Here is a 12,127-nt window from a genome sequence, read left to right on the forward strand (position 1 = left end):
GGCTCACTTGTTCGAGTCATATGGGAGGCATTTGGCTCCGCAAGCCTGTGGCTGTGGAAGGCCTGGTCTCCTCCGCTTGCTGCGCCACACTTTGTTCTTGATTAAGTAGATGCAAGCGAGGTGTTGGTAGGAGCCAAATAGCTAGGATTCTACAAATCAAAACAGCCTGAAAAGGGTGGCTTACCTGACATACTGCTTTTCACCGAACATTGGCTGCTTTTTCTTTTACGTTTCCCATCCGGCCACCTGCAGAGAAGGAGGAAGAGGAGATTTAAAACAAAGCAGAACTGTGGATTCATAAGGGGAAGGGCAACCTTGCGTGGCCCATCACCTGCCACAGCCTTATAGCATTTTACCTGAACCTGCAGCCCGCTTCTCTTGAAAAGCTTTCCCAAGCGCCACACACAAGCTTTACCCTCTCACTTCATACAGCTCCAGTTCCATCATCCCACACCCCTCAAAGAAGCCAGGAGGCGAGGAGAGCAGTAGAAGTGGACTCACTTTATGTTATCTGAGAGCAGCAGAAGTGATAAGCGGGTTGGGAAGAAGGTTCACCACACATACGAACACACAAGCACATATGCAGATGCAGAGACATGGCTAGCCCCCTCTTGACCTGAGATTCCCATGCTCTCCTTTTCCTCGGCCTTTGGAGCATGCTCACCCCAGAGCCAGCATAACTCTGCAGCAGGAGGTCAAAAGAGAGAACCCAAACCACCACCAGCAACTTGGAGCAATCCAGCACACCAGCGTTCGAAACTCCCATTGTTCTAGGGGCGCATGTCGCGATAGAGAATTGCATCAGCGCAAGCAGTTTCTGAGCTCTGGGCACAGTACCGCGCCTAAGATTTCAGAACAAAACTGCAGAGTTGAAGGAAAGGAGGACCTTTTTCTGCCTCCCATCTACAGTCATACCTTGGTTGTCAAACTTAATCCGTTCCGGGAGTCCGTTCGACAACTAAGGCCGCAGAGGCCATGTCGGATATTCAGCTTCCAAAAGACATTCGCAAACCGGAACACTCACTTCCGGGTTTGCGGCGTTCAGGAGCCAAAACATCCGAGTACCAAGGCGTTCGAGAACCAAGGTACGACTGTACTCTGTGAAGACTGGAGCAGAGACCCTCTTAAGAATATTAGGGGGATGGGCAAGGACTAGACCATGTGAAAAATGAACATAGAATTTTAGCTGCAGTTCATTCATTTTCAGCTTTGTATTCTTGCTATTAAAAAGCATGCTTAGACATTCAATTGTTGCACCCACAACCTAGGTTCAAGGTGCCATTTAGCTCCTAGCTGAATTGTAGATGCTATGTAGAAATAGGGAGAAGAAAGAACTTAGAAGTACTGTACAGGAAATGCCTGCCATCACAAGCTCCCAATTCAGCCACCATTAGGAGCTGGAGATTTGGGGAAGGAGTAATGAGGTACGTTGTGCATCTTCAATCTGCTTTTGTGAAGAGTTCACACATTAAAATCTAGATGCTTGTTATCACAGAATGCTCGTTTTTAATGAAAAGCTGACTTAACTCATAAGCGGTCCCAACCCCAAACTCCTTGTTACCCATAGTGCAATATAAGGCAATCCAAACTTTTCAAAAACATCTCGTATCCAAATGCAAGAAACTAAATGAGTTCTAAAGCTAAGCAAGTGCTTTGTGAACAGAAGCCAACCTTCTGAGAATCTAATTTTTCTCCCTCCTCCTTCTTCTTTTTTTTAAACTATGCGCGAAAAATATTCCATACTCTTGCTGAAAAATTAAATCTTGCAGAAAAGAGTATTTGAAGTAAGTTAAGTATTGGAAATCACTGATGATCGTTCCAGTTTCCAAAGAGTTGAGGTAAGTATTGGGCATAGCCAAGGTGGAAAAATTGACCTCCTATCTCTATCTATATACATAGTTGACTGCCTTCTTACAACCCATTAAGTTTCTGGTAAAAGTGGAAACAGTTTATAAATAACTGGAACATTTATTATTTAAAACGTTTCTTTTGGATGACACATGTATTTAATTATTTTGCTCCAGTTATTTATTAGTCGCTTTTTCTTTTCACAGCCAAGTCTATACATTTGCAATTTTTACAATTGATAGCAACAACACTGCACTAATTTTGGGAACAGGAGACTGGTGACAATCAGGAAGCTGGTGTGGTTTGTTCTTTCAACAAGATTTCTGAGCTGAGAAGGCTTAGTTGAAGCTGCAGGGTGGGCTATATTTGCATCTGATGTCATTTCCCTTCCATTTCTCCTCCCTGCCCCTGACTGAACACTGCAGCAGATGTTGCATGGCTGGTTTCATTTTATGCATATTTCCTGGTGCAAAAGCCAGTGAGCGAAATTGCCAAGTAAGCTACTAGCCAACCACCCAAGGGTGGATGACCAAATCTACACAATTCTATGATTCCAAGCCCATCTAATTCAGTAAGGTCTACACTGACTGCCAGCAGCGGTGGCTCTCCAGGGTGCCTGCCAGCCCTTCCTGTAGATGCCGAGGATTGTACCTAGAACCTTATGCATGCAAATCAGCCGCACAGCCAATAGCTCTTCTCCATTTCCCAAAGAGGTGCATGGAGGCACACAGTGGTGATTGGTTTTCTGTTATGTTTTGTTTTTAAACCAGCTTAACCCCAAAAACAGCGTTAGGATTAACTGCAAACTGAATAATCTCACTCTCCCCCCCACCCCACCTAATTTCAAGAGGATTGGGAAACGGAGGAAACTGCAATTCAGGAGGAAAAGTCTACACAGATCAGGCAGTGAAGGCAAGTGAATGCTATCAGATCACAGCTCAAATGTGGGAGGGTTGATTAATAAGGAGTTCAAGATTCATGCATATAAAGAAACACACACCAATGTCATCCCGTGAACAGGATTTGCTCTAATTCACATGTAGAGCATTTAGCATTGAGGCACTTTAAAAAATAGTAACTAAACAGCAATGATGTGTGTGTGTTGTTGTTTTTTAAAAAAACTTGTATGGTATTCCATCAGCTCTCACCCACTGCCCCAATTTTGTAGGGACTGATCTCTCAGCAGCTCATATCATATATGAGGTTTTTTAAATCTTTGCAATGTGTTTAAAGGACACCCTTTGTTTTAAATAATCGTATTATTTATTATTACCTGCTCCCAAACCAAGGGAGAAGGGGAAATCTGTGTGCATGAAATATTCTCTCCCCCCCCCCTCTCCAGCTTTTCCTTCCAAATTAAATTCAAAAGACAAAATGTCCTTTCTGGCCTAGATTAAAAAAACAACAACAAAGGATGACCTCAGTGGCAGCTCACCCAATCGGCCGCCAGTCACTGCAGCCTTATTTGCATACCGATACCCCATTGGCAGCAGCGGCACGAGTGGAATGCAGAAGGTGGAGCCAAGAAGACACACATTTTTGCAAATGTATAGTACTGAAACACAGAAACTAATAGCACCACCCTATTTGCAAGAGAGTTTGGAAGATTGCTTCGGAAAGGAAATGTTTGAACGGGTTTTTAAAAGGCTGCAATGTTTGGCAAAAGGTCCCAGGGCTGTGGGGGTCTCTTACCCAAAGAAACCCACCTGAGCCCAATTTTGCAGCCTTCTTAAAATCAGTAAAATAATTCCTTTCCTTAGCAAGTGTGGTGATATAGCTCCTTTAAGCCTGGTTTATGGGAATAGGTTAGAACCTCAGAAATAATGAGCTTGACAGCATCTTGTCCCTTTGCTACTCAGATTTAAGTGTAAGCGTTTATGTTAATTAGCTGGATAAGTAAGTGTTTGTTGTTTTTTTACCTTCTGACCTATTTTAATCTGTGTAATTCTTTGGAGTTTTTCCTCTCTTGTAGAGTTTTGCTTTAGTAGAAGTCTGTGTATGATTTTATAAAATTTATAAAATTTGGTCTGGTCTGAGTTCCACGACCCTTTAATTGTTACCACACTTTTCAGAGCAAGGGTCACCCACCACAGCAAGTTTCAAAATGACTTTTGCAAATAGGTTGATTTCAAAGCAGGAGGACAATGGGGGTGGGGGTGGGGAGGAATCAGGGAAACTGATAGGCAGAACTGCAACAAAATGCTGCAGCGTGGAATGTTCCTGTTAGCTATTCCAGTCTGGCATCAATGCTCTCCTCTGTGATGATACTCCATCACCATCTCCCCGCACCTAGTTGTCCATCTCTCCTCAATAGACAATCAGTGTTCCATGATCAATGAGCGTTGCACAGTCCTCACTAGGCTGTTTGGGGTTTCCCCCCTCCCCCCAGCCTTTTTACCTAAGGTTGTTGTTGTTGTTGTTGTTGTTGTTGTTGTTGTTGTTGTTGTTGTTGTTGTTGTTACTGCAGCTTCCATGTCCCCCTAAGTCTGCTACCACATTCCCTGTTGAGCATGGGAATGGGAGCACTCACACCCTGATCATCAGAAATAAGAGGGAAGATGTAGTGGCAGCTAGAAGGCCCTTCTCGGTGAAGCAGGAGTGACATCATTTTGTTCTGCTAGGCTTCCTATGCCTTTGCTTTAGTCCTGCACCTGTGCTTGGGGGCTTTCAGGCAACAGACTGAGGCTGACAGGACTCAGTTCCTACCCATACAAAAGCCATTCCCTCTGCACAGAGAACTAGATTTCAGAGAGAAGGGCTTTAAACTCCCCTCCCCTCCCCTCCAAACACACACACACACACACAAAAGTTTGTTTGGGTGAAAGCTTCAGGATATGAGCCCTCACCTACATTCCAAAGCGATAAAAGCTATTGCCGGCTGCAGAGTCCTTTTGAACAGCTGCTCGATACACATTTCCATTTCGAGGCTCCCCCCCCCCCGCAAGCCAACAGAGGGTTTAAATGCTTGAATCACACCAACAGGAAACGCAAAGGGGAGGGGGAAATGATTTAAGTGTCGTTTGGGGAAAGGACCCAACAATAACACAAGCCTGGGCGGTGTGTACGTGCAGCCTTTGAACAAACACAACACATCAGCATGTACACAATGCAGCTTCTAAAAAAAGACCGTCAACAGTGACTACAGAACGGAGGGAGGGGGGGGAAGTGAGAGGGGTGGGTAGGCAAGGCTGGTAGTACCAGTTTGTCTTGTCCACCTCCTCCTCCTCTCCCCCTCCACCAGCGACAGCAAAATCTCCCCAACAGGATGTCCTCTTGTCCACGTAAGGCTTGTAGGCACGGCTTGTACCAGGAGTTCCTGGGACCAGCGCCAGACTGTGCTCTGCTGTTCCTCCGCAGGGGCTGTGCATGAGGAGGTTTGGCTCCTGGCCAGCAAGGCCAGCTCGGCACCTGAGGACAGCATGTGCCCGGCAGGGAGACACAGGAGGCACGGAGGTGCCCCCTCTCGGCACCTAGGATTCCCTGGGCGGGCAAGAAGGTGGGGAGAAGGTGGAGCAGGGGGACGGAATCAAAATGTTCTCGCTCTGGGCTCCAGGTACTTGGAGTCCATAGGTGACACCTCTTCTGCAGACCCTGAAGGAGGAGGCCGGGCAGCTGCACCACACATAAGTGCTCCAATGCTCCAATAACATTAATCTGTACTTTAAGGACTCCCTCTCTGCCCTGTATATTTTGGGAGCCCACCTTAAGTTGCTCCAGACTGTTTTTAATATTGCCTTGTCATGTTCTCAAACCTTTTATTGACATATGGACAAAATTTCGAAAGGTTCAATACAATGAAATCAACAAAATCTGCCTCTAACAATTAAAACACTGTTGTATAACGTTACCAAGTCCTCATTGCGTATTGCAGAAACTTGGCGGCTATCTCCAGCCTATCCCCAGCCTCGGTAAACATTAGGAAGGCTATTTGTTTGGCCGTTGTAATGTTTTAATTCTGTAGCCTGCCCTGGGGCCTTAGGGGGAAGGGTAATAAATTTGATATAATGATAAAGGTAAAGGTAAAGGGACCCCTGACCATTAGGTCCAGTCGTGACCGACTCTGGGGTTGCGCGCTCATCTCGCATTATTGGCCGAGGGAGCCGGCGTATAGCTTCCAGGTCATGTGGCCAGCATGACAAAGCCGCTTCTGGCAAACCAGAGCAGCACATGGAAACGCCGTTTACCTTCCCGCTATAGCGGTTCCTATTTATCTACTTGCATTTTGACGTGCTTTCGAACTGCTAGGTTGGCAGGAGCTGGGACCAAGCAACGGGAGCTCACCCCGTCACAGGGATTCGAACCGCTGACCTTCTGATCAGCAAGCCCTAGGCTCAGTGGTTTAGCCCACAGTGCAACCTGGGTCCCCGATATAATGATAGTAATGATAATAACAGCAGTTCTCAGCATCCTTGACAGACTACAGTTCCTAGGTCTCTTTAAGGAAATTTAAATGCACTAAGGAAATAAATTCATGCAGCAAAAAAGTATGCATGTTCAGATAAACGGCAAAAAGTTAACCAATGAACCCACATTAATTTTGAGCAAAATATGGCAAATTAAATAGCCAATACATCCGTGCTATGGACCCGAGGAGAACATGCCTCTCAAGTATGTGTGTTGGGAAGCAACTTCTTTTCTACGTGGCCAAGCATCCTCCCCTGTACAGAATGTATAACCAGTGAATCAGCTGTCCCTCCTGTTTTCTACGGAGCTAGACAGAGAACCCAAGAGTCCTGGCCCTCACTCCCTCCAACTGCTGTAGCTGACAATCACTCTCTCACCGTCAACAGGGCATGAACAGGCAAGTACAGAGTACCTTCAAAACATTTTGGAATTTCTGGTAAACACATGCTACCCCAACCCTTGCAAAAGCAAGTTTCTATCCCTCAATATATCTTCCAACCGGCACACCTTCCCGTTGTTAATCATTTGTGGCACAGAACAGAAAAGGAGGAGCCAACTCTCTTCCGGCTTGTAAAAAGTGTCTGGACTTCATCATCACCTGGCGGCAAGCACAGGTGGGTGGCTCTTTCACAAGCCTTTCTGATCACATCCACCACAGAGATTGCAATTCCACGAACATCCTTGCAAGCAGTTCTGGCAACATCAACGCTCACACAACTCATCCCTCATTTTCCGTGACAGCGAACTACACCCAGGGATCACAACTACTAAACTGTGACCAGCAAGAAGCATTATCTGGGACAACTCTGGCAAGACAGTGCTTCTGAGCACCTGCAGAGTGCATTTCCCTCATCACCTGGAACAACTAGAGCCGTTCCAGCCTGCACAGGATCATTTTAGAGGCCAGAAATTCCCTCCATCTTTAGACAGACACACACACAGAGACTCAGGACAAATCCAACCCATGACTTCTAAACCCTCAGAGCCATGGAAATTTGGGGTGGGGGTGGGATTTGCTGATTACACTAGGTTGCAACACTAACTCTTTGCAGCAGGTGGCAGTATGGTCGACTTCCAATGGCTCCACCCACAAGGAGGAAGGGGAGAGAAACGACCCTGTCAGCATGATGGCTAGCTATCTTACACCATACCCTTTCAGACCCACACTCTAGCCTTCACAATCATGAGGGCCAGGAACTTGATTGGCAACAAGGTCAGAGATTTTCAGGAAGTTGATTCCTGCAGCCAGCGACACATTTTTGCAGTCGTCTCAGCTCCCAAAGTATCGCAGCAGCATGCACAGCTAATCCAAAAATCAACCACATAAGCAACACAAGAAAGAGGCGGCAGAGGTCAGCCGCACATAACTGGGCTCTGATGAGCTCATACTTTCTAAATGAGGTGTATGTGCACGTGAGCAAGTGAACGGGAAAGTCATTGCTCAAGGAACGGGGTGACAAAACCATACCTTATCCGTCACAATAGTCTCCTACCTCCCACATGAGATTAGGGAACAGAGGTTCTGCCCCGTCTCTGTGGAGCAAGCAAAACCACAGAGCCGCCCAGTCACATTCTCCTTCCCATCCCAGGTGGAGGAGCTTTGCTATTTGCTTATGACAGGAGTGGCAAGCAAAGCCGTGAGAACAAACTTCCCCTGGGGCCCTGTGGCAAGAACAGAAGGTTGTGCCGGGGGCATGTCCTGTGGCAAGGACCATGCGCCAAGGCACATCCAGCTCCCAATCCGGGGCCAGGAGAGACTGGAGTCCAGGCATCCTTATGGGGCCCAATGAGGCTCTTCCCATGTGAACAAAGCACACCCCGAATACTGCGCACACGGTTTATCAAGGCACATGGAGACAAAGACGCAGGAAAAACGCACTCCACCCCGCTTTACAAGATACCTTGAAAGCACATTCAAAGTGCCTTTCTTCCCTCAGAGAATTCTGGGCACTGTAGTCCATAGGGTTACAATTCCCAAAAGCGCCGAGTTATTCCATATCCAGTTCTAACTGTAGCTTCTTGTCCCACACAGAGATTTCTCAGGAGACAGATGAGGTGATCAGGCACTCCCATTTCTTTAAGAACTGGCCATAGTTTGCTGTCGTTGATACAGTCAAATGCTTTTGCGTAGTCAATGAAGCAGAAGTAGATGTTTTTCTGGAACTCTCTAGCTTTCTCCATAATCCAGCGCATGTTTGCTATTTGGTCTCTGGTTCCTCTGCCCCTTCAAAATCCAGCTTGCACTTCTGGGAGTTCTCGGTCCACATACTGCTTAAGCCTGCCTTGTAGAATTTTAAACATAACCTTGCTAGCATGTGAAATGAGCGCAATTGTGCGGTAGTTGGAACATTCTTTGGCACTGCCCTTCGTTGGGATTGGGATGTAGACTGATCTTCTCCAATCCTCTGGCCACTGCCGAGTTTTCCAAACTTGCTGGCATATTGAGTGTAACACCTTAACAGCATCATCTTTTAAAATTTTAAATAGTTCAGATGGAATATCATCACTTCCACTGGCCTTGTTATTAGCAATGCTTTCTATGGCCCATTTGACTTCACTCTCCAGGATGTCTAGCTCAAGGTCAGCAACCATACTACCTGGGATGTACAAGACCTCCATATCTTTCTGGTATAATTCTTGCCACCTCTTCTTGATGTCTTCTGCTTCTGTTAGGTCCTTTCCACTTTATTATGGTAATCTTTGTACGAAATGTTCCTTTCATATCTCCATGTTTCTTGAACAAATCTCTGGTTTTTCCCATTCTGTTGTTTTCCTCTATTTCTTTGCACTGCTCATTTAAGAAGGCCCTCTTGTCCCTCCTTGCTATTTTTTTTGAAATCTGCATTCAACTTCCTGTATCTTTCACTATCTCCCTCGCATTTTGCTTGCCTTCTCTCCCCCACTATTTGTAAGGCCTCATTGGAAAGCCACTTTGCTTTCTTGCATTTCCTTCTCATTGGGATGGTTTTCGTTGTTGCCTCCTGTATAATGTTACGAGCTTCCATCCATAGTTCTTCAGGCACTCTGTCCACCAAATCTAAATCCTTAAACCTGTTCCTCACTTCCACTGTGTATTCATAAGGGATTTGATTTAGATTGTGTCTTACTGACCCAGTGATTTTTCCTACTTTCTTCAGTTTAAGCTGGAATTTGCTATAAGAAGCTGATGATCTGAGCCACACTCAGCTCCAGGTCTTGTTTTTGCTGACTGTATAGAGCTTCTTCATCTTTGGCTGCAGAGAAAATAATCAATCTGATTTCGATGCTGCCCATCTGGTGATGTCCATGTGTAGAGTAGTCTCTTGTGTTGTTGGAAAGGAGTGTTTGTGATGACCAGCTTGTTCTCTTGACAGAATTCTATTAGCCTTTGCTCTGCTTCGTTTTGAACTCCAAGGCCAAACTTGCCAGTTGTTCCCTTTATCTCTTGCCTCCCTACTTTAGCATTCCAATCCCCTATAATGTGAAGAACATCCTTCTTTGGTGTTATTTCTAGAAGGTGTTGTAAGTTTTAATAGAATTGGTCAATTTCAGTTTCTTCAGCACCGGTAGTTGGTGCATAAACTTGGATTACTGTGATGTTTAAAGGTCTGCCTTGGATTCGTATTGAGATCATTCTATCATTTTTGAGATTGCATCCCAGTACAGCTTTCGCCACTCTTTTGTTGACTATGAAAGCCACTCAATTTCTTTTACGGAATTCTTGCCCACAGTAGATATGATGGCCATCCAAACTGAATTCGCCCATTCCCATCCATTTTAGTTCACTGATGCCCAGGATGTCAATATTTATTCTTGCCATCTCATTTTTGACCACATCCAGCTCACGAAGGTTTATGGTCCTTACATTCCAGGTTCCTATGCAATATTTTTCTTTACAGCATTGGACTTTCCTTTCACTTCCAATAATAATAATAATAATAATAATAATAATAATAATAATAATAATAATATAATACCGGTAATAATAATAATATTCCAAGGCATATCCACAACTCCTTACAATTCCTAGGAGCCCTTAAAGAACTACACTGCCCAGAATCCTTTGGAGTTGGGCATTGTGCTTTAAAGCTATGCATTCAGAGGCGGATTACTGGCTTCAATCAAAACCCTGCTTAGCCATTTACAGTTTTGATGGTACATGCCCATACTCCATTGGCCTGCCAACGCCTTCCTTGCTGGGCTGGTGATTAGACATCAATCTCAAATTCTCCTCTTAAGCACTGGTTGCTCTGTGTTGCAGCTGCAACCGTGTCTGTCCCAAGTCTTGCCTACCATCCCACCTCCAATGCCCTTTACCCTTTGCTCTCTGAATGGGTTTGCCTAGGGTACGTTATGGAGTAGGGTACGTTATGGAGTAAGTCTGCCACCATGTGGCCAGGTGTGATCATCACACCTGAACAACAGCATTTATGTATGTACAGCAGGGAAAAGGTAAGGGAGCTTTTACAGCCCGGACCCTAGGAGGATGACACTTTTCTCCTTGCAGAGGGAAGGCTGCCAAGCCTGCATTGCATAGGTCACCTACATGCAGAGTTTCTTCAGACAAAGGTATACAGAACCTCATCATGTCCGCCGCATCTAGACTTCCAGGCACAAAAGTGCCCCTCCCGTAAAATGGCCATAAGAATGTGCACGAGGGCAGGTAAGAAAAGCAACCCCAAAAAACCCCACCAGCACCTTTCCACACATCACCACCGCTGCTTGTGTAATGATACAAGTGCATGTACAGGTGTGAGCATGTTGCAGCAGATGATCTTGCAACACAAAATCAGGATTACTGCCGGCAAAAAGGCAGAAGCGTCTCAAAGGACTAGAAGCGATGTTTTCCCCGCTGGCGCTTGGTGGAAGCCAAATTTCCCAACCCTGGGGTGGGAAGGGATTGAAGAAGCTGTTTGCAAGCACTGTTTGGACCGCAGATGCGTGAGGTTTCGTGAGGTTTGCATTTCCTGGCATACCACCTGTTAAGGAATCCTTTCTGCAGCTACCTACAAGGCCCTTTAATTGCAGCAAAGTAATGATGCTAATGGCTAATAATAGTAACAAGCAAAATGCTTCGTATTTATGCAGCATTTACACAGGCATTTGGCTCGGTGACCTTAAAATGACCCTTCAAAGGTAGGCCAGTGCTGTTATCATCGTTGCTGCTGCAGATGGGAAGCTGAGGGTGATGAGGTCAGTGGCTTCCCATTGATGGGGCTGGTTAGTTTATGGCAGAGTTAAAAACTGGAGACTTCCCAACTTACCCTCTTAGCTACTCTACCATGTCCATTGCTTCGGGGTGGGGTGGGGGGAGGGAAGCAGGGGGAGAGGAATCTACAATACAGTACTGTGGTCTGGGAATGATTCCACTACCTTCCCTAAAAATAAAATTGCCTTGTGGAGGATTCCATAAACAGGGTTTTTATTTGAATCTAAGGCATTATGAAAGTTGGCATCAGGAAGGGATTTCCCTCCAGAACAAACTGACTTGCGACCCAGGGTGGTTTTCCTATTTCTCCTCAGTTGCGGCTTGGCTTGCTTCCTTGAGAAATCTAAAGCTCTTTTTTTTACACTTCAGCCATCCCTCGGCTGAAGGCTCATAGTGGCTTTCAGGGGAACTCTCTCTCTCTTTGTGTGTGTACGCTTGGGGTGGGAGTTTGCACTCGCCAGCATGCCTTCCTCCTAGCAGCAGGACTTGCTAGCCCCTCATCCCATACCTAGGTAAATGCTACAATTGGAAAACTCAACATCTGCAAGGAAGCACCCCCGTGTGGTGTGACTTTTGAGTTTTCTCAAAATTGGTCCAGATTTACTTCTCCTGCGCCCTTTATTTGCAGGGGTGGGGAGAGCAGAAGTGGGCCATATGCTTTGCTCAAAGATGTTCACCTGGTGCCTT

At 45.8% G+C, this 12,127-nt stretch overlaps 1 protein-coding gene across 1 annotated transcript in view; it reads right to left on the reverse strand.

Annotated features, from left to right (window-relative positions):
* The window catches only part of THRA (thyroid hormone receptor alpha), a 117,614-nt gene that overhangs the window by 22,471 nt on the left and 83,016 nt on the right, over window positions 1-12,127 (reverse strand). Inside the window, exon 3 of the mRNA XM_060281498.2 lies at window positions 185-246. Coding sequence (XP_060137481.1) covers window positions 185-246 — 62 coding nt within the window. The remainder of the gene's footprint in view (window positions 1-184; window positions 247-12,127) is intronic.

This window comes from Zootoca vivipara, chromosome 12 (assembly GCF_965207765.1).
Source record: "Zootoca vivipara chromosome 12, rZooViv2.hap1.1, whole genome shotgun sequence".
In the NCBI taxonomy this organism is placed as follows: Eukaryota; Metazoa; Chordata; class Lepidosauria; order Squamata; family Lacertidae; genus Zootoca; species Zootoca vivipara.